A 23,137-nucleotide genomic window follows, 5' to 3' on the forward strand; every position below is an offset into this window, starting at 1 on the left:
TATAAAAAAAAACTTGGAGTAATAAAATACCTTGTGAATACCTGGAAATGAATAGACTGCATATGTACTTTTCACCTTATCGTTTGTAAGCAATTTACAAAACGATTAATAATCAAATAATCATTATTAGTTTAACAGCGCAACGAACATGTGCCATAATTAAGTTCACTGTACATTTAAATCAAAGACAAGTCTTTAGAAATCGTGAAAAAGAGCATCAGAGTACCTACTTAACATCAATTGGATCTGCTCTAACTTATGCTGATTACAATGAGTTAAAAGCAGTAACTTGTATAATTGTAATTGTACCTAATGTGTGAAACCTTGTCGCATTTTACCTAACTAAGATTTAATAGTTCAAACGTGTAGTGAAAACTTGTGAAATTGGACATCAATTTTTATATTTCTACTTATTTAATATTTAGATGTAATGGACGTACTTGCTCTGTTGCTATTTTAAAATGAATATGCATGCTTGTCTTTGATTTGAGGTCCATTCCTATCGATCCATAGACAATAAAAAAAGTTACTTATAACCAATGGCAGCTTCCAGCAGCTATTAGCTAAGCTGAAGTTTTTTGAGTGCATCTATTTATTTGAAAGCAATTACAAATTAAATGTAAGGACAAGAGGAGTCAAACAGTATTACTTAATTAATTTCGATAACTTTACAATAATTATAAATGTCTATCATGTTTGCCAAGTGCATTTAATCATGAACTAGATTTGGGATGAAATATGATTTGTGTAAATTCAATGTTGATTAATTAGAACGTTGCTGTAGAATTTTTAAACCTTTATACGTAGTTCAACCAAAAGATTGATCGAACTTTTAGACAATAACTTTTTACAGTCTCTTATACCGACAAATAAATAAAAACGATTCTATAAACAATGTGCTGTTTTATTTTTTTTACTAGAGGCCGCACTGCCTAACGTTTCTGACGCTTTTGATCGCAATCAAATGACAGATTTCGCATACAAAAACTGTCATTTGATTACGATCGCGAGCGTCAGAAACGTTAGGCTATACGGCCTTTGTTCCTGGCGTGAGCTGGCTCGCTTACAGCCATGTTATTTGATGCTGATAGTCTCCCATAACCGAAGAATTCCAACCCATGTGGAATGAAAATTATTTATAGTCAAAGATTTATTAAAAACTAACGATGCGCCCCGGCTTCGTATGAGTGCAATTTTCATACAAAAGGGCTAATCAAGGGCATTTCACAACTTGCAGCTTAATTTCCCAAAAATTACATCCGTGCAAGGCCGGGGTGCGTTGCTAGTAGAGGTATATGTATCATATACAGGTTGTCCCATAGCTATGCCACATGGAAGGGCAGTATTTTAAATATTGGAAACAGTCAATTTTACTGACAGAAAAGTTCAAGTTAAACTGCATTCAAAGTTTTTGCCAAGTACCCTGTCTAAATCAGAAATCGAAGTTAATCGAACCTACCAAATAGTAAAAATATAACCTATTAATTTTCCTGAAATTATAAATGTCAAATTACATGGCCTACCCTTTATTAAAGACTAACTGTTGCCCGCGACTCCATCTGCGTAGAATTCGCTATTATCGCCATCCCGCGGATACCCTCCATTTATCTGGAATAAGAGTAGCCTATGTCCTTTCTCGGTACTCCAATTATCTTGATACCGAATTTCACCTATATCGGCAGCGGTTGAAGCGTGAAAAGATAACAGACAGACAATAGTTACTTACTCTTTAATAATATTAGTAGGGATTGAATGTTATCAGGAAAAATTAAGTAATCCTTATGATTGAACATTTTATCGGTAGGTACTCTAAAACTACCTAAATACAGTTTTTTTTTTACCATTTGTCGGGTTCGATTCCCGATTCAGACAGGGGATTATTCAATAATCTTTGAATGCAGTTTAAATAGTTTTTAAAATCAAAATGAAGTCTTATTTCAAAAACATTGTCTATCAACAATATTTAAGATTGTAGACAGACACCCTGTATTTATAACAAGCTTCTATAAAAATTATCCAAGTGATGGTGAATACCACATTTAAATCCGCCGTTTAGTTTAAAAGATATATTAAGGGGCTGTTTCACCATCCGTTGATTTAGCGTTAACCGACGGTTAAATGTGATGCCGTCTCCGTCTATTCGAACAAAACAAATAGAGACGGCATCACACCTAACCGCCAGTTAACACTAATCAATGGATGGTGAAACAGCCCCTTGAGCGCACAGACGCTTTTCGTGGATACACGACAGGTATGATACCAACTATACCACGTCTCCCCAATCCATAAATCCACCGCTTTCATACGCCAAATACCTAAACGTCTGGCTGGTGTCATTATAATATCACGGAGACTATACCAATATATACGATATATAGTTATTATTATATAGTTATTACGGTACATAGTTATTTTGATTGATTTGATTGATTTTTAGTTTTATATAAATAAAAAATGTATTAAAAAAATATAAAGAAACTTCTTTGTTTGTGGCTGTTGACACCTAATTACCTTGGTCTTAGACGAAGATTTTATTTTATGCACTAGTGCATAAAAAGTCATTTTATGTCGCCTAGATCCAGCATAAACACGAACTTTACGAGCATGAGAAGTGAAAAAGTTATTTTTCTATGAGAATGAGTATCATCTACGCACGCTAAGTTAATTTGCTGTGGAGTCAGTATTTTTGATGTGATTGTAGTATTTTTGTATAGTTTGTGTTGATGTATATTTTTAATTTATCTGCAGGGCTACTACGAAACTCGAAACTCGAAGTTCGTATCGTACCGTCCCTCTCGCTCTCGTATTAAATAGTATAGGTGTCAGAGGGACCCCGCGACACGAACTTCAAGTTTCGAGTTTCGTAGTAGCCCTGCTGCACTACTAGTTTTGCTAAACATTTAGTTTATTTGTATTGAAATAATTTAATTGATGTACAAAGGTATATAAATGATGGGAATAAATTGATAGGCAATTATTTATTTGATGTGCAATTAATAATATTCCGTACCTTATTCTTAACTTTTTCATGTCTAAGTATATTCTTAACGTTCTTTGTAAACGCTCACACATTAAACCGTCAGTTTTGACACATGTTTGACACTTACAAATCGAATGGAATTACGAAAGAGAGACTAATATATCTACGCAACGTACTAGAAAGAGATACATACAGACAGCAATCGGCGCTTGCTCCGTAGCGCTTTCCCCGCCGGATCGACTCGATACTTCATTCATTCATCTGTTTAATCGCCATCTTGTAAAATGTAAAATCTTCACCCACTCGTGATCGGATCTCATTTCGATTCCATCGAGATTTTTTTTGCAATCGTTTAGTGTTTGGATTTAGTGATAGTGGTTTTGCGGCGTATGTTAATAATATTGTGAAAATGAAGAAACGTTCGTCTATTGTGTGGCGATATTTCGATCGTCTAGAAGAAAATAAAAGATGTGTCGGAGTATTGTGCAAATTATGCGATACACAGTACAAATTTTTTGGAAATACAACAAACATGAGAGCTCATTTAACTTGTAAGCATCCCTTACAGTGGGAGCTCGGACAAAGCGGCAATTTGGACGAATCTACGCTTCGATATGAAGAAGAAAGTGAACAACCCACAGTTTCAGTTGGACACAGAAAGAAATATAAGGATAAAAATGTACGTTATTCCGTCTCAGTAGACCTTAACAACGAGCCTAACATGTCTGGAGAGGAATCAATGCCCCAAATCGAAATACAAAGGGTATATAATGTTGTTACGTTTAGGTTATGTTCTCTTATCAGTTCGGTTTACGATAGAAATAATCGATTTTCGTTGGTTCAAGGATACAGGGTAGTGATGCGTTAAATCGATTCGTGGTATCGAAATCAATAAGTTCTTATCAGTCGATTATATATGGTGTAAAACGTCATCGATTTGATAAAGCTGTAAACAAAAAAGGAAGTGAGCTGCTTGCAGAAGTCTACAGAAGAACTTGTATGTTCTATATTTATTATTCGAAGTATTTTTCAATCTCAGTTCGAAGAACTATGGAAATTTCACATAGGCATACATTAACATTATTTATATTAGGGCATAACCTAACAGGTATACTGGGCTAGGACATCCAGGCGACCACTAACTATGTACGGATTTTTCCAAATTTCCCTGATATACGGGTTTGTAATCGGGGCGAAGCCGCAGGCACTACCTACAAAGACTTCCACAGCAGCACAAAGGTGTGTCCTGGAGTGCATGATTTAAGTTTGATTAGGGACTGAATTACTTCTGTAGTGTGTATTGCTATCAAAAATCACTGCTCACTATTTTTCCTACTTAAAATTAATTTAAATCAGTTGAGCAAAGTAATTTATTAATGATGTTGATAATATAAATATCTGAAAGCCCAGTTTACACTGCGAGCGGAGCGGACTCATTAATGACTTAGCTTACATTGCCCAACTTCATAGTAAGTTGTAAGTACTTTCTTGCAGCCAGTCATGTATGTAAACGCACGCACACACACGCGCACACACACACACACACACACACACACACACACACACACACACACACACACACACACACACACACACACACACACACACACACACACACACACACACACACACACACACACACACACACACACACACACATTTTGGCAAATTGTTTATTTTTTCTCTTTGCTTTGCTTTGGTTAAGTAATGTGACAACTGGGGGAAGTAGCGGAGCCTCCTAACACAACCATACTTACTAGGGGGTGCCGGCCACATTGATTATACCTATATGTATTATAAGTTTTAAAGAAAAACATTTTTGATTAGATTTTTTTTTAGAAGTCATTAATGAGTGCTCTGCTCGCAGTGTATATTGGGCTTCAGGGTGGTACACCAGCTGTCTGTATTAGGTGGTTTCAGTTGAAACCTTGAGACTTTGGTCTGTTCTAATAGAGTAGAGTAGATGCACTAATTATACACAGGTTACTGTTATGGGATTTGTGTGGGGTGTGACCTTTATAATCACTCCAAAAACATTGGTCTACTATGCCATAATTGTAACGCAATAACAAAACCTCATCCCAGCCTATTTACGTCCCACTGCTGGGCACAGGCATCCTCTCAGAATGAGAGGGCTTGGGCCGTAGTTCCCACGCAGGCCCAGTGCGGAATTGGTTTGCAGGTTTCCTCACAAAGTTTTCCTTCACCGTACAGCTTGTGGTAAATTTCAAATGTAATTCCGCACATGAATTTCGAAAAACTCAGAGGTGCGTGCCGGGGTTTGAACCCAGGAACCTCTGCTTGAGGGGTGATAGGTCAAACCACTAGGCCTCCACAGCTTCCACTAGGCCACGACGGCTTAACCTGACCTACAGACTTAATATTTGTAATGCCCTAAAATGATTCTTCTTTTCAGGTGGATATCTTAAGTACCAATTATGAATCAGACATAGAACATCAAGAAGACAACGATGCTGGCATACAACTAGTGAGACAGATGCGCAACAGCCAAACTGTAGATGAGGAGTGGCTTGAAGAAGAAGCATACCAAACCATAGAACCCCAGACAAAACGAAGAAGGATGCCTTACAAAAAAATAAAGAGAGAGATTGAATCACCTCCTAGAAGGATGTCTCACAAAACAAATGCATACATCCCAAACTCAATGCTGTACGAACAACCAGAGCGGTTAATTATACAGGAGCCACAGAGAAAAGACGAATATTCTGTCTTTGGAGAATATGTAGCTAATAAGCTTAGGAAAGTCAAACTGCCAAAGACTAGAGGAAATTTACAACAGTTGATAACGACTATATTGTGGCAGGCGGAGTATGGGATGTATGATACCGCAGATGCTGTCAAACGAGTATTATCCTTCTCCGTTAATGATGATGATGATAAAGTACAGCAGAATACTGTAACACTTGTCACACAGGAACAAGAACCAAACCAAAGTACTGAGATAGAAGAAGAGTTTGTGGTCGCCAATTCAAACTAGAAATAATTAGGTTTGAATGCTTGTGTGTTGACAAAATGTTGTTTTAATAAAAGTTTTTCATCTGATTCATGTCTATGTCTAATATTAATCTGCCTAAAATACAATCTAATACATATTCCTTTCCTTTCTAAAACTGCAAGCAGAGTTGTTTGTATTATGCTTTGGTAATAGGCTAGGTATATAAATATTTTAAAATTTTGAGTAACAGAGTGATAATTACATGTTTTTCTCGCAAATAAATAAAACTAACTTTTTCATATAGAAATCAAGCAGCTTTGCCACCAGAGGTGTGCGAATGTGCGAGGAATATATTTTTCATTAACCAATAGAAACGCTTCATTTACTTTGCCTCACTCCGCTCAGCTGTTTCCACCAGAGATGTGCTGTGCGAGGATGTGTAAATGATGAGAATCCTCGCACTTTATTGGTGGAAACGTTGCTACCATGTCTTGTGATTTTATTTCTATGTTATACTATAATTTACGGAGGTCGTCCATTCAACCTAATTTGGCCGTTTTATACTATCTACCTGGGCGCACGCGGTATTCTTTTACTCTTTCTATCTTTATCATACTTTGAATATGGCACTCTCGCTCACACACAATTGTCAATCAGCTGTTCTACCAACATGGCCACGTTAAGCCGTACTTCCAGCAAATTAATTAAAAAAGTGCTGTTTTCGCCGATTTACACTCGAAATCTTAGTTACGTGAAGCATAATAATACGTATAGAAATGTGTTTAAAACATGTGCGTGTGTTTTCGGTGGAAGTGTATTGTTTTACGCCGCCAAAGTCTATTCAAGAAGCAACACGGTCTACGCTCTCAAAGCTAAGGTAAATTGTTTATTTTAATGAATGTACGGGTTATACCGACCTAAATAAACGTGTATAAAATATACACTGTTATTTTCTGTAAAATAAAAACCGTACAATGTAAAAATAGTCTACAAAAAACGTCAACATTACGCATGCGCATAGGTTGTTTATAAATAGCATAGAAAGATATTAGACTTTTGACGTTTGAGTAATGTTGCGTTTTGTTACTGCATAATTTCTAACGATGGGTGACACTCTTTCCCGGCCCGGATAATACCGGGATGGAAATACCGACCCTGTTTTTCGTGAACACGCCCATAGAAGCTCCTGTCAGTTTCTATGGGCGTGTACATAAAAAACAGGGCTGGTATTTCCATGTTGGTGTACTAACGATCTGTTAATCGCTTGTTAATCGACTGGAGACGAACTAAAATGAGTGTTCGTGAAAATAATTATTTTAATCTAATAGTTCTACTCTATTAGCGCCAGCGAACTGTAGCAGCATGACTTATGAAGGCAAATAAAGAAAAAAGATTGATAACGTATTTCACAGATAAAAAGTAACAGTCACAAACACGTAGTGGGGCACACAATCGCGCAAACATTCGTACCTACATAGTACAAAATGAGTAGAAATGATACTTAGTTATCTGAATAAAAGCGCACTTGCATTTTCAAAATTGATCATAATGTTCACTATTCGTGTCGCGACAGGCGCGAATCTCTAGGTGAGTGGCCCGCTTTATTAGTTTTGGAGTGGCAACACTGAATATAAAAAGTGACTGCTGTCAGTCTATGGCATGGCGGCTAACAGCGTCAAATGTGAAATGTGTATAAAGTTCATTTGTGGAAGTCATCAAGCAGCAACTGCAGTATCTCCATCCTCCCAAAGCTGAGTATACCTGAGTATTCCTATTTCTGCTGATCACTGGGTGTCGAGGCGCCTATGGTCTTTTCGGTGTATCACGTATTAACGTTTTTACTGTTGTTTGTACCAATCACACCCTGTGGGGCGCCAGCTCGGATGCATGCCCACACACATGGTGTGGGATCCATCCTGACTGGTGTCTATCTTGGACTCTACCTACAGCTCCATCGGCAACCCAGGGGCATATCTCGCTGTCCACTACGGGACACGGGATCTGGGTTGATTTAGAATCTTGGCGTGCGCAGTGGACCAAGTACTGTTTTGCGAGCGGGCCCGGAGACGTCCGGTTACCCCCTCGCCCCTAGAGTGAGCCTGTATGTTTAGAGCTGTGTCGTAACATTGTGACACGTGATTGAGTCTTGCCGTTCTGATACCAGCTATGTTTTACAGTTGACCGAGAAGTAGTGCACCGAGGAGCGCCACGGGTCTGACCGTGACACTCCGTGGCCGGAGGAGTGATCAGGGTTACTCATCTGGCCATAATTTATGCAGGAGGTGGAAGGAGATTACCAGCGGAGACACATCCAGTAATAATATAAGCGAAGCAGAACTATTGGGAGTTAGCAACCTACAAGAAAATGAATTCAGGTATGTTAAATATGCTACATCGCGAAAGAAGGAATATATCTCATAATAAGCAAGTCTTACCCACAATATGAAAATATAGAAAGTATAGAGATATATAGATATACAACAATTAATCACCCAATCTTTCGCGATATGGTGGAAGTGCGGGTGAAAACCAAATGATAAACTCCCGTACTAAAATTGAGAAAACTAATGTGGGTACAACTAAATTTGTGTTGCTGATATTTTTGGCCCCCGCCGGAGTGTCCTACAGGAATGGAAGACATCGGTGGATGAATATTATCGAAGAATGATGCATTGAAAATATAACTTCAATTTTATTAAGTACTCTGAAACTACAAGTTATGACTTGTAGCGACATCTGTTGTTTGATAGTGAAGAAAGTCTAGTATGGAGGTCAGATGGGCTACTACGAAACTCGCGAATCGAAGTTCGTATCGCACTCTCCCTTTCACTCGCGTATTAAATGTCATAAGCGTCAACGAGACGGCAACATCCGAAGTTCGAGTTTTTGCACTTCGTGGTATAGGACCAGTGTCGCTAGCGCTATTCGTTGCTTCTTTTGTTGGCAGCATTGCTGAAAAAATGGACGCCGCCGAAAATTTTCGTCATTTCTTATTTTGTTTAGTAAATCAACATAAGGAGTACGATAGTATTTAAGCAATTATTCTGTAAATGTATTTCAGGGATCAATTAAGATAAGTTATAGCAATTTACTTTACGGAATGAGTTGTAAAAATATACAACCGGAAGTGAGACCGGACCGTATACGAACATGGTGACCACTCGCGCGAGATAGAGGAAAAGATTTTAATTATAATTACTTGGTGAATACTCTTAGTTATTTACTTATAAGAAAAAGATAATTTTAAGAATAATTTCAGACGTTTAAGTAGAGTATATAAAGTATTACGAGTGTGCATATTGTGATAAAAGTTGGTAATCGTATCGTTTCTTCGAATCGCGGCGCGGTAGATATATCTACCTACCTACCCTGCCTAGGTACTTACCTTTCCGCCATTACTGTATGTCGGCGCTTGAATTTCGTTTGCGAATTTGCAATTGTGAGCTAAGTGTATAAAAATAAGCTGGAAAGTGGTAAAAGGTGTTGAAAAACCAATAAGTGTTGTGTTACTTTGAGGTGAGTGTCGTAATTATAGGTTGTAAAAGTTTTATCTTACTTTCTGTTGCATGAATGAAAAGCTCCGTACGAATAAAGTTTTAGATTTTCCAAGTAACTTTTTTATGTATTGAAATCGGTTCAAACTTGATCTGGACAAACGAAAATAAGCAATAATGTCCGTGTTCAGTGCCGTTTGTCTTGATAGCCGAATCTTGTAGCAAAAACGTTTTACAAATGTAAAAGATTTACACACGCGGCTTTTAAGAATTTTAGAAGTCCTCACGTGTGCTGTGCTAAATATCGAATTCTATAGAGTACATACTAAAAAGAAAACTTATTGAAGGCGGTCTCGGTGTCGCCTGCGTGATTTTTGGTACATACGTAGCATATTATGGAAACGTAAATACTACCTATAGGCATGTATAAACTTGGTGTAAGTAATTTTTTAAATTGTTCTTTAAACCACTAGGTACTCGTACTAAAAGGATCGGTAGCACTCTCCTTACCGACTAAGAAAAGTGCACACTGATACACCTGAAGAAAGTTATGTAAGTAATAATAACTAATACAGTATATTTAGTTAGACCTGTAAGCAACACATACCTATAGAAGTCAATCTATATCATAACATGTAGTGCTGATGATTGAATAATGATGAGATTGAAATTATAACTCAAATAATTATTTTAAATAGTTTGATTCTAAGATTTGTTTTGAAAAATAAAATAATAAATACACAGATTATTTAGTTCTCATCTGCTGGACTGAGCTTGAACTTATCATAATTATTTCATAAACCTAATTCAATACAAACTCATTTAATAAATAGGTATAGATTGTTTATGGAGATTTTGCTCAGGTACTAATAAAGGTGCACGGTAGTGCAAATGAGCAAGTTCTAGTTATGTGTGAAATTCTTATGTAAAAATTTCTGAAGTGTATTGAATACTAGATTTGAATGAACATAAAGATTAATAAATATTATTAGAAGCATTAGGTAAATAATGTTGTTTGTTTGTATGTCTATCTGGGTCAAATTGTGTATTTCCTCACCAAGTGCTTGCTGACATCAGATGGTGTTCAAATTTAGTATGTTCATGTAACTTTAGGGATAAAGCTATGACATGGTAATTTGGAGCTGATCTGATGATGGAACCGGAAGGTACCTATAGGAACTCCTCAACTACATATGATAACACCATCGTGCTTGGACTTGTTTGATTTGTTTTGGTGAGCACTTGAATGCTAAGTGGGGTACAGTCGTGTACAGTCAGCAGCAATAGTGTAATAAATTACACTATGAAATTGAATGTTTTTAAATAACTTATAATTATATTTTGTCTTTTCTTTTAAACTTGTTTACTATCAATAACTACCTACTATATTAGATGCGGTTTTATACATTGATATCATGTATAGGTAATCAGTAGGTAAAGAGAAAAATGAAAATTATTCCAGATTACTACAAGACAAGATGGATTCTGAGAATGAAGAGACCTCTCTAGATTATATTATAAAATCTAGACTTCACCAAATAATAAGAAGAATAAAAGAGCATAGCGCAGAAGCTGAAGCTTATTGTAAAGAAGGTAGCGATGAGGCAGAAGAGGTGCAAAAGGCAAAAATATGTGCGTCTAAGTTGGAGAATATGATTAAACGATTTACAACGGAACTTAATGAATATTTTCGGACTTCAAACAATCCATCACCAGACGAGATCTCTGATATGAGCAACGCTCAATTTAATGGTGAAGAAATTTTAGCTGAACTAAAATGTAGACTGTCAGTCAACGTGGATAAGAATAAAAGAGAGATCCAGAGTGACAAGGAGCAAAGCCGTGCGTTTTCAGCGAAACTACCAACTCTTACGTTACCTGAATTTCAAGGAGATGTGTTAACTTGGTGTGAATTTTGGGACATATACAAGTCCAATATTCATGATAGGCCGATACCTGACGTTGACAAGCTACTTTATCTTAAGTCAACATTAAAGGGTGAACCTCGCAGGATTATAGACGGGTTAGAGACTACTAATAAAAACTATGAAATAGCCATTCAATACTAACAAGCAGATATGGTAAACAATCACAGATTATTGATGCACACTACAGTGCCCTTAGCAAAGTAAAGGCTGCAGATACAAAAATAGAGGATTGTCGGACCACATTAAATGAGTTAGAACGTCATCTCAGGGTCCTACAATCACTTGGTGAAAACACAGATCATAACCATTTACGGTACCTTATTACGGAGAAATTCCCAGGAGATCTCATCTACGAAATGAAGATGAAGCTGAAAGAAGACACTGTTGGAGAAATGAGAAAGCAATTGGAAGTGATAATATCTGCAAGAGAAGAAGCTAACAAAATAAGACCAGATAATAGTCCTACCGAAAAGGGAAACCATACAGTAGAAACACTACATATAACGCATAAGAATAAAGAACCTTTAAGAAATAAACCTGCAAGAAGGTACAATAGTTTCAAGAAAGGAAATCACATTAAGAATAATAATATGAGGAGAGAAGAGAATAAGAACGAAGACAAGAAAGGCGAGCGTACACAAAGAATGGAACGAAGCTATTATTCCAGAAGCCAATGTGACACATCACGGAAACGAAAGTATGAACCAATGAGAAATAAGGACAAAGAACAAAGAGAAGGAACAAAGGAATACATAGAGCATAAAAGAAGGAAACTATCTTGCATATTCTGTGAAAAGGATCACTATGCTGACCGGTGTCAAGAATATAAGACAATTGAAGAGAGAAGAGCGAAGCTAAATAAACGCTGCTTCAATTGCCTATCAGGAGACCATTTAATGCGTTTTTGCAAAAGTAGAAAGGAATGCGTCTACTGCTACAAGACGGGAAGACATCATCGAGCTCTATGTCCTGAAAAGTTTACAGCCAGAAAGGAAATGTCGTTAACCGCAGTGAATAGCGGTGAGTTTACAGTATTACAGACTGCGATAGTAACAGTGAAGAACGAGAGAGATCAACACAAACCCGTGACATGCAGGTTATTACTAGACTCAGGGTCTCAAAGATCATATGTCACAGTAGAGATTTCCAAGAAACTCAACCTATCGGTGAAGGAAGAAAATAGGCTGTCAATTTTCGGTTTTGCAAGCGAAACGCCTCGAGAGTATGATAGCCCACGAGTCGAATTGGAAATAACTACAAGAAAAAATAGAACTATAACGCTGCATGCCAACGAAGTTCCTACAATTACTAAAGGAGTAGAAACGCCGGTTATTAATCTCGACAAATGGAAGGATATCACTCTAGCTGACGACGGATCCCTCGGAGATAGAGTAGATATTTTAGTTGGGAACGACTACTATTTTAACTTGATTGGTACAGAAAAGGTACGCCTTCAAGACAACCTATTTATAATAAACTCCGAGTTTGGATGGTTGTTAGTGGAAGAGTAAATACCAAGGAAAGTGAAAATACTTTTTCGGTTATAACCTACTGTCAAAATCACGATCCGAATTGCGTCTACTTTACTGAACCAGACCTACCTCTAAAAAACATGGACATTTCATTCTTATGGGCTTTAGAAAGTATCGGCATTACGGATAACCCGAAGACCACGAGAGAAGATGAAGCTATTAAGCATCTCAACGAAACCATACGTCATATAGATGGCAGGTACATGGTAAAATGGCCATGGGTTGAATACCCTCCAAGGATGCCTACTAACTTTGGGTTAGCGTATGGAAGACTGAAAGGCCTACTCCAACGATTGAATGAGAGTTCAATGAAAGAATATCAAAATATACTGGAAGAAAACTGAACAATGGCGTCATCGAAATCATAAATCCAGATGAAGACGTTTATATCCAGAAAGTACCTCCTATTCATTACCTTCCTCACCACATGGTGAAACAAGAAGGCAAGAAAGGACGGATTGTGTACGACGCGTCTGGAAAGTTGAAAGAGAGTAAGAGTTTGAATGAGTGCATGTATAAAGGTCCATCGATGATTGGAGATTTGATAGCATTACTCATTCAATTCAGAACAAATAAAGTTGCGATAACAGCTGATGTGGAAAAAGCATTTCTACAAATAGGACTCCAGACTGAAGACAGAGACGTAACTAGATTCATTTGGATAAAGGACAAAAGTAAACCTCTATCTATGGATAACATTATACATATGCGCTTTTGTAGAGTGCCGTTTGGAATCATTGCAAGTCCGTTCATATTGACAGCCACGCTACGGTATCACGTCTCACAAAATGCACCAGAACTGATTCCTAAGATTGTGGACAAATGCTACGTCGACAACTTCGTTACCGGAACAGACTCTACAGAAGCAGCGATACAACTGTTTATAACCACACGAAAAGTCTTCAATGAGATAGCTATGAATCTGAGAGACTGGATTTCAAACGATAAAGCTTTTCTCAAAACCATCCCATCAGAATACAAAGCCGAACAAACAGAAGAAACAAAAATACTGGGCTTAATATGGAATATCAAGAAAGATACCTTGCGATTGAACATTAAAAGCGAACCTTTCAAAGAAGAAAACGTTAAAGGACCTCAGAGCAAAAGGAAGATACTGAGTACAATTGCTTCTATGTATGACCCATGTGGACTTTGTTGCCCATTGATTTTACCTACGAAGTTGCTAATGCAAAAATTATGGGAAATAAAAATAAAATGGGACACAGTCTTACCTGACGAACTGCAAAGAAAGTGGGAAGATATTATTAATCGCTTGGAAGCAATAAAACATGTAGAAATACCCCGTTATATAGGACTTACCGGAGAAGCAGTATATGAGCTACACGGATTTAGCGACGCATCAAAGCAAGCATACGCGGCAGTGATCTACTTGACAGCCGGAAATGAAGACAAAAGGAACATATCATTCGTTATGGCTAAGTCAAAGGTTGTGCCAAAAGAGGAAAGAGAAGATTTGCGCATGCCCAGACTTGAATTACTAGGTTGTTACTTAGGTAGCAAACTATTGAAATATGTCAAGAACGTAATAGGCATCACAATAACCAAAGAATACTTATGGACGGACAGTAAAATAGTTCTAAGTTGGGTCCACTCTAATAAATTATTACCTCCCTTTATTGGGAGGAGAATAGATGCCATCAAAGAAAATAAGCAGTTGGAACTACGCTATGTAAACACGGAAGCTAATCCTGCTGACCTGGCGACACGACCCGATTTATGGGAAAAGAAAAAGACGCTGTGGCTTAACGGCCCTGAATTCCTAAGGCAAGGAAAAAGAAAATGGCCAAGCCATTCCGTATTTGAGACTCGAGACCTGTCGTCGGGGCAGGGTCCTTCGGATACAGTAAACTTAATGGAGATTGTCGAGAAAATACCAGACAAGACATTTCGCGAAGAGAATATACCAGTAGATACTATGAAGAGCATTAAAGACCTGCAGAAAGAATATTTTCCACTAGAAAGCAAAGGAAAGAAAACGAGTTTAGCAATTAATTTGGAATTATTCAAAGACATAGACGGACTGTTGCGATGCAATGGCCGTATGAAACATGCAGAATGGTCTTTCGACAAACGTCATCCAATACTAATACCCAGAGACTGCACATTTACAAATGACCTCGTCATGAAAACTCACAGAGAAAATTATCATATGAAAGCTACTCACACGTTGAGCAGAGTAAGAGAGTCATACTGGATTCCAAAGGGGAAGAGTTACGTACAGCGACTATTAGCAAAATGCCCAGAGTGTATAAAGCATAGCGGAGGCCCTTTTAAGTTACCTCCAGCACCAGCATTACCTCCAGAGAGAGTAAATTACTCGTCACCGTTTACTTATACAGGTGTTGACTACATGGGACCTCTTCTGATAAACAATGGAGATGGAAATAGCAAGAGATGGATCTGTCTTTTTACATGCTTAGTCGTGAGAGCGGTTCACCTCGAAGTCGTACGAGACTTTACGGCTGAAGAAGGTTTACTCGCGCTAAGAAGAATGATCTCTACGAGAGGAATACCATCATTAGTAACATCAGATAATGCTCAACATTTCAAGCTGATAGCAGAAATCATTTCAAGTCAATATTGCATTGACAAGAAGATAAGATGGAGGTACATAATACCCCTCTCCCCTTGGGCAGGTGGATTTTACGGTATTGTCAAAAATTGCATGAAGAGGACGCTAGGAAAACACATGCTGAAAGATAATCAGCTCTCAACGATCGTTAAAGAGATTGAGGCCGTGGTTAACTCACGACCGCTCACTAGCGTGGATTCCGAACCCGACTATGTTTTGAAGCCTTCGGACTTTCTGACTGCAGGAAAAGTAATCACATTAGAAGAAGCCGAAAATGAGTCCGAACCACAAATTATGACCACAACGAAGACAGAATTAATAAAAGGCTGGAAACGAGCACTCATCATGCTAAAAGAATTTAAAGAAATGTTTTATAACCGTTACCTACTAAGTCTTCGCGAGAGATACGGACATCTGCCGCGAGAACCGCGAACAACTTCGAAACTTACACCGAGTCCTGGTCAGATCGTACAGATCAAGGGCGACTCCAAGAATAGAAACGACTGGAAGGTAGGGAAGATTACAGAACTGATCCCGAGCGCTGACAGTCTATGTAGAGCAGCAATAGTACAAGTAGGGGACACTGAGTACACGCGTTCTATCGCACATCTCTACCCTCTCGAGATAGAGGATGCTCCAGAGCCTATTGCTAACATCAGCAGTAAAGGAGGAACTCGTCCTTTAGTGACACCTGATCACGACACGGTAAATATAGAGAGTGTGGAGGAAATTCGCCCTCTGACACCTGATTTAACAACAGCTGTAATACCTCAACCTCAAGTCATTGCACCTATACCATTGACGATGGAAGATCACGTTAGTATACAAGATGAAGACGCAGAACATGCACCGACAGAACATGAAGATGAATCGCTACCTAAACTCAACTCAACTGAGATGAATGATATGGATGTGAACCAGAGGTCGAAACGAGCTGCAGCCACTAAAGCCATGGAGAGAATCAAGGAATGGACGCGAGACCTGACTGCGCTACTGCTTCACTCCAAAGCCTTGCCGCCGGGAGTGTCGCGACAGGCGCGAATCTCTAGGTGAGTGGCCCGCTTTATTAGTTTTGGAGTGGCAACACTGAATATAAAAAAGTGACTGCTGTCAGTCTATGGCATGGCGGCTAACAGCGTCAAATGTGAAATGTGTATAAAGTTCATTTGTGGAAGTCATCAAGCAGCAACTGCAGTATCTCCATCCTCCCAAAGCTGAGTATACCTGAGTATTCCTATTTCTGCTGATCACTGGGTGTCGAGGCGCCTATGGTCTTTTCGGTGTATCACGTATTAACGTTTTTACTGTTGTTTGTACCAATCACACCCTGTGGGGCGCCAGCTCGGATGCATGCCCACACACATGGTGTGGGATCCATCCTGACTGGTGTCTATCTTGGACTCTACCTACAGCTCCATCGGCAACCCAGGGGCATATCTCGCTGTCCACTACGGGACACGGGATCTGGGTTGATTTAGAATCTTGGCGTGCGCAGTGGACCAAGTACTGTTTTGCGAGCGGGCCCGGAGACGTCCGGTTACCCCCTCGCCCCTAGAGTGAGCCTGTATGTTTAGAGCTGTGTCGTAACATTGTGACACGTGATTGAGTCTTGCCGTTCTGATACCAGCTATGTTTTACAGTTGACCGAGAAGTAGTGCACCGAGGAGCGCCACGGGTCTGACCGTGACACTCCGTGGCCGGAGGAGTGATCAGGGTTACTCATCTGGCCATAATTTATGCAGGAGGTGGAAGGAGATTACCAGCGGAGACACATCCAGTAATAATATAAGCGAAGCAGAACTATTGGGAGTTAGCAACCTACAAGAAAATGAATTCAGGTATGTTAAATATGCTACATCGCGAAAGAAGGAATATATCTCATAATAAGCAAGTCTTACCCACAATATGAAAATATAGAAAGTATAGAGATATATAGATATACAACAAATAATCATCCAATCTTTCGCGATAATTCGTTGACCGTTAATTTCTGCATATGTGACAATCGGGCACGCCGTCCTACCCGCATCCATCAGTCAGCCCCCAGGATACCTTAATTTGTACTTTTCAGTTCTTTTGCACATTAACGGTCACCGCTAACCTTACGTGCCACAGACTGTAGAGGTAATTGTTCACATCGATTGACGAAAAAAAACGTTGCCTACACGATTGCGTGTATAAAAGTCACAAGTAAAGCTCTTATTAAAAGCTACAATCCATTCGTTTATTTTTTTTATCGTGATGTAACGTCATTCTTCTTACAATAGCACCCCAGTGCCACCCGCCGACACTGGCAACACCGAAACTTTGATAATGGCGGTGATTAACACTTCGGATTCAATCAGGGTTGCTAGTTAAATCGTGTTTAAGAATTTTTAGATTTTTCGGGCTGAGATATTTACGAGCCTAATATAGGTAGTCATTCACGATGACGCGTGCCGTGGTTCTTATTACAATGTCATTAATGGCTAATTTTGACAAAATCACGCGTCTTCGTGGATGGCACTAAGTATATTATTATTATTAGACGCTACATACGAGCCTAAGCGCCTTTTATGTTCATCGCTATTTAGTAGTGAATCTTTATATGCTAAAATTCCTTTTTACCCGACTGCGAAGAAGGAGGGTTATGTGTTTGACTCGTATGTATGTATGTCTATCCCTATGTCCTCTCGTAACTACTCAACGGCTGAACCGATTTTGATAAATGATACGTCATTAGATTCGTCTTTATGACGCTAGTGACACTGGGTACATGAAATTCTTTAAAAATGGTTTTTTGCGCCAAATTGTCTTCAAATTTTTTTTTATTCAAACCTGTCGATTAGGGTATCAAAATGAAGGGATTTAATATCCAAGTCATGTGTTTTTATTTACCGTTTTCACAGAAATATCAAAAAGTATTAAAATAATCAAAACCCGACTGCTTTAAAAAATACTAAAAAGAAGAAAACATGGACGTAGTGGTCTAGAACTCTGTTAAGTAGCTAACTTAAACTTCAACAGTCGGGACCCATTCAAATCGCGACCAGCCCAAAAATTCTTAGTACCTAATGGGTCCCGACTGTTGAAGTTTAAGTTAGCTAGAGTCATTCACGATGACGCGTGCCGTGTATTATAATGTCATTAATGTCTAATGTTGTCAAAATCACGCGTCTTCGTGGATGGCACTAGGTATAACAGAGTTCTAGACCACTACGTCCACGCCTCTTGTTTTCTTCTTTTTGGTATTTTTAACGCAGTCGGGTTTTTTTTTTTTATATTATCCTTTTTATGATAACATTTTACGTGACAACCCTATACCGATACTCTAAGGATTTCCATGAGAAACGATCTCATTTTTATGCCTTTTTTCCTCACTTATTCCCACTTAACACGTGTTTAACGAGTTAATGAGCCTGGATAATAAGACAGGAGAGTAATTGTCGTCTGTTCAGACCAGGATCATGTCATTAATTTACTTTAAGATCACAGTGGCGTACCGCCCGGACGGTACAGTTGTCCTCTTTCTTTCTAAAGAGTAAAAGGCAGATGGAATGGAAAGATGTCGGTGGTTGGAAAAGTGAAGAATGTACGGTTTTTTTTTCTTTTATATCAGTAATTTCGACGCAATACGTATGGCTTTTTGAACTCTTTTTTTTTTCTTCGCGCATTAGTAAAGTAAAGTGATAACCGATATAACAATCCTATCATTACAATTACAACAATGAGTGCTATCGTTTTTTGTCTTTCTAGATGGCGCCACTGTTGTGTGATGTTTTTAAGTGTGGCTTTCAAAGTCTGTTATTACGGGCGTGAAAACAAAGTTTAGATTATAAAAACATATTTAATGCACCTTAAAACCGTACCATAAAAATGTCGAGCAACCACAGTGTTGCGTAGTCCCGTTTTGTTCGGAAAAAAAGGGAGGACAAAACATTCATTGCCCCGTAACGCATAATTGCAAAATATTCACAATCTCACCTTGAGAAGGAGCCGCGGATTGATTCGAAACATGTCGGGCATTCCTCGACTATTAATACATGAGTGACCCGTATAGGGTAATTTTAATAATCGCATAACTAATCGTTTTCTCGATCGCGGGAATCAATGCCTTACCTACATAGAGAATTTAGCCACTTCTGATTAGTATTTTGAAAGTTATTTGATTTTAAAAATCGGTTTCACAGTTTAACGCAATGTTGATCATCTTTAGTAGTGAATCCAATCGTTTTTAATTAAACCCTAGTGCTTGTTTATTAACGACATTACAATCGGTTCGTGCTATCGGGTCGCATCTATCTCGCATGGGCGACTAGCACGGATTGACATTATCTATGGAACGTCATGTTTGCTACGGACGTATTGTTTTTTTTGACGACGTACATTTCTGCTAATTAAATTAATGTTATGGCAATATGCATAAGTATAGTCGAAGCAACTGAATTGGAACTTTTTTGCTACTAATGTCATGTTGGCATCACATACGTCAAGAAAATCATAGTGAAATTAATTATTAGGCACTTAATAAAAGGTTCCACCAGCACATGAATCAATTTGTTCGACTATACAAAGTGAGAGGCCTGCGAACTTACGTCGGAGGCTTGATTACATTAAATTGAGCTTGAAACACTAGTTAATTTTACGTTCAAAATTTCGCCCTGTAGAGGCAGACCAAAGCAGACATGAGAGAGACGACTTACTTATGTTGTGAGATTGCGGGAGCTCGAGTTTGTTAGGCGAGAACGGAACAAGGGAGCAGAGGCCTTTGCCCAGCAATAGCTCACAAAACGGGAAAAAAAAAAACTAAGAACGAACAACTAATTCATCTTAGTTTGAGCACTGGCAACATTTCACAGACATGCCGGCTGCATCTAATTCGTTATATCTCATTCCGCTATAGTTTCCCATTAATATTACACGTCGGAAGAGCACGTCACTCCACTTAGCGGTCTTAGCGGCTTAGTAACTTACGGTTAACTAGCTTGACAACTTGCCCGACAAAACGCAGCCAGTGTCGTGGTTATAACTTGTTTACAAGCATAGTTTCCAGATTGGCAAAAAGGCGGGAGTACTAACCACTGGAAAGACCACAAAGTTGCATTATTTTGGCCATATAACGCGAAACGCTGATAGGTCGTGTTCAGATATTTTTGATCAAAATTTTGCTCACAAGTTTATGCACTCGACTGTACAAGGTAAAATTCAGGAATATTTAATTAAATATAAAGCAGTTATCTTCCAACATCAAATAATTTTTAGGACGTAATGCATGTTTGCGATAAAAAAAAATTAGCTTTCACCTTCTTTATTCAATACTACTTTGTTCTAACATGGATCCTTATTTTACAAGCTTTTATTTAGTTTCACCTGTCCCGTTGTCTGTCTGTCTTCTGTCTGTAGTCATATTTTGAAAGTTAAATTTGACCAACTTCCAGGAGTCAGATTGACTTGAGTAATATTCATGTAAATCGCGTGATAATACAATAATCTAATAGTGACATCCTGGTAGTCCAGCCAGGATCGTCTCCGCAGGACGGAACTCTTCAACGGTTAGTAGCATCGACTTGAAATTTGGTAAGTATGCAAATGTAGTTTGGGTGACAATCTAAGTACAGTCAACAAAAAATACAGTCAGCAAAAAAAGCTTGTATTAAAAATGAAATTTTTATGGTTAGGTTATTTTGTCTAGATTGTATGTACAGTCGAGTTCATAAACTTGTGAGCAAAATTTTGATCAAAAATATCTGAACACGACTGTATTGTTAATGGCGTAGAAGCGTGTTCAGATATTTTTGATCAAATTTTTGCTCACAAGTTTATGAACTTGACTGTACCAGTACAGTCGAACTATTATGTTAATATTCAGATATTTAGATAGGTTTTAGGCTGAGCTTCGATGAATCAGTCAGAACTTTTCTAAGATGAAACTTTAAAAAAAACGAACTTTCGTCGGCTATCATTGGAATGTTTGGCGGAAACTTGTTGTAATATGGGTTGGTAACATAACATATTTATTTATGTCCCGTAATAATAACGTATTATAAATACTTTTAGATACCGTCGGTTTATCCATCAAGCTTTTGTCCCAGACGCGTCCAGGGCGCCTGCGCGACGCGCCGCGAATCCTATCATTATCCTGCGGCCGCGCACCGTAGATCCGGAATCCATCGATGTCGATATCGATATTCTAGTGATACTTTAGTTGTTGAAGGCGAAGCTGATTTTCGTATGACTTCTGGGCAATTTTTTTAATGAACTAAATATGCTTACCTTGCTTCTGGGTTACCAATCGTGCGTCTATGCGTCAAGCAGAACACGCCTAGTCCTATTTCACACAAAACGATAAATCTTTGGGCCTTTGCACACCGCGTTTTATAACGTATTCACTGCCACCTGACTTCCACAGGTGCCACCGACGCACATGTGCTTTCAAAATGTATGAATAGTTATGACAGCGGCACAGGGCGAAGTTCCGAAAACGCATATATGCGTCGGTGGCAGTGAATGCGTTCAACGCGCCGTCGACGCGCATTGGCATCGATACAAACACGTATCGATAATAAGTAAGCGAACGCGAGTTGTGTGGCGGCTCCATGAAAAGAAAAACGCGTTGTCATGTCGTTTAAAAAACGCGGTGTCCAAAGGCTCTCTGGGGTCATCCAATTATCACAAACATTACACAAAATACTGACGCGTTTCAAACTCTCCAAGTTCATCACACATCCGTTGCCAAACAAAACGAATATCGTGCTTCTAGTGTCCAAGTTTCGTGTGTTGTAGAGCTAGTGCCTTACTCGAAATATGAAGCAGTTTAAGACCGCTCTCGTTTTATCGATATTGATGTATTTCAGCATCACTAACAATTGAGAAATATTAGCTGTCTGTAAAGTATTGTGGCTCTTTGCAAGGCGCCGCCGTCCTAAGCTAGGCTTACCATAAGGGCCGTCTGGACTCTGGACAGTAGGGTTCTAGTATTTATAACAGATCCCTTGTTTAAACAGTATTATATTGAAAGTAATCCGACACTTGATTCGTTTTATTTTTAAAGCATCCCTCAGCGGGCGATTTGTTGGAGGCTTGATATTGTAATTTATCGGTTTTACAATCGTAATGTATTGTTATCTGCTGGCGTTTACCACTGCATCGGTTCCAGCGAACTTGCGATTTGGACTCGCGTACGCCAGGCTTATAGTACACAGTAAAAGTATACTGACACTGACCGAAGATACGCGACCAAAGTTACCTTTTTATCAAAAAGCTTCTAATTAACTTTATTTAGTTCTTGGTTACTTTCTTCTTCTCCTCTGCTCTGTTAATAATCGCAATAGCAATACCTGACTACCACGTCTATCAACTCCTAGCTCTAATTCTGGTGGACCCCTTCAATTTCCATTTGTGTAGGTAATAAACAATACAAACAATTTGCAAACTGGGAAAGAACGTAATATATTCATTAAGTTAAAATGAATGTACTCTTTACGAAATTTCAATTATATGAAGCGGCTCCTTCAAACCCATTGCCTTCGTTTTACTGCCAAGAGAGGGCAGTTATTAAAATTTATAGCTTTTTAATGATTTACCAACCTAAAATCGAAAAAGCTTTAGTGTTTCTTTGAAAATTTTGCTAATTTATTCTTGGAACAGACCTTCACTGTACAGTAACCTATATTAA

At 38.5% G+C, this 23,137-nt stretch overlaps 2 protein-coding genes across 3 annotated transcripts in view; both read left to right on the top strand.

The window, feature by feature from the left end:
• The first annotated feature begins 3,216 nt into the window (after positions 1 to 3,216).
• LOC141438982 (uncharacterized) lies at positions 3,217 to 6,043 on the top strand. 2 transcript variants are annotated; one of them, XM_074103072.1, is made up of 2 exons: positions 3,217 to 3,743; positions 5,397 to 6,043. In XM_074103072.1, the coding sequence occupies exons 1-2, from the start codon at positions 3,390 to 3,392 to the stop codon at positions 5,976 to 5,978; spliced, it is 936 nt and encodes a 311-aa protein (XP_073959173.1). In that variant the 5' UTR covers positions 3,217 to 3,389; the 3' UTR covers positions 5,979 to 6,043. The 2 variants fall into 2 exon arrangements, with proteins under 2 accessions (XP_073959173.1, XP_073959174.1); XM_074103073.1 differs by having other exon boundaries at positions 3,223 to 3,659.
• Positions 6,044 to 6,596: 553 nt separating this feature from the next.
• Positions 6,597 to 23,137, top strand: part of MICU3 (Mitochondrial calcium uptake 3) — a 114,848-nt gene continuing 98,307 nt past the window's right edge. Inside the window, exon 1 of the mRNA XM_074103351.1 lies at positions 6,597 to 6,813. Within this exon, the coding sequence (XP_073959452.1) occupies positions 6,607 to 6,813 (207 nt within the window). The 5' untranslated portion in view covers positions 6,597 to 6,606. The remainder of the gene's footprint in view (positions 6,814 to 23,137) is intronic.

The sequence above is a fragment of the Choristoneura fumiferana genome, chromosome 20 (genome assembly GCF_025370935.1).
Source record: "Choristoneura fumiferana chromosome 20, NRCan_CFum_1, whole genome shotgun sequence".
NCBI lineage: Eukaryota > Metazoa > Arthropoda > Insecta > Lepidoptera > Tortricidae > Choristoneura > Choristoneura fumiferana.

Coding starts and splice junctions, on each gene's coding strand:
- LOC141438982 (XM_074103072.1), top strand. CDS start 3,390: ATGAAGAAACGTTCGTCTATTGTGTGGCGATATTTCGATCGTCTAGAA. Junction 3,744..5,396: donor CCCAAATCGAAATACAAAGG/GTATATAATGTT, acceptor TCTTCTTTTCAG/GTGGATATCTTAAGTACCAA.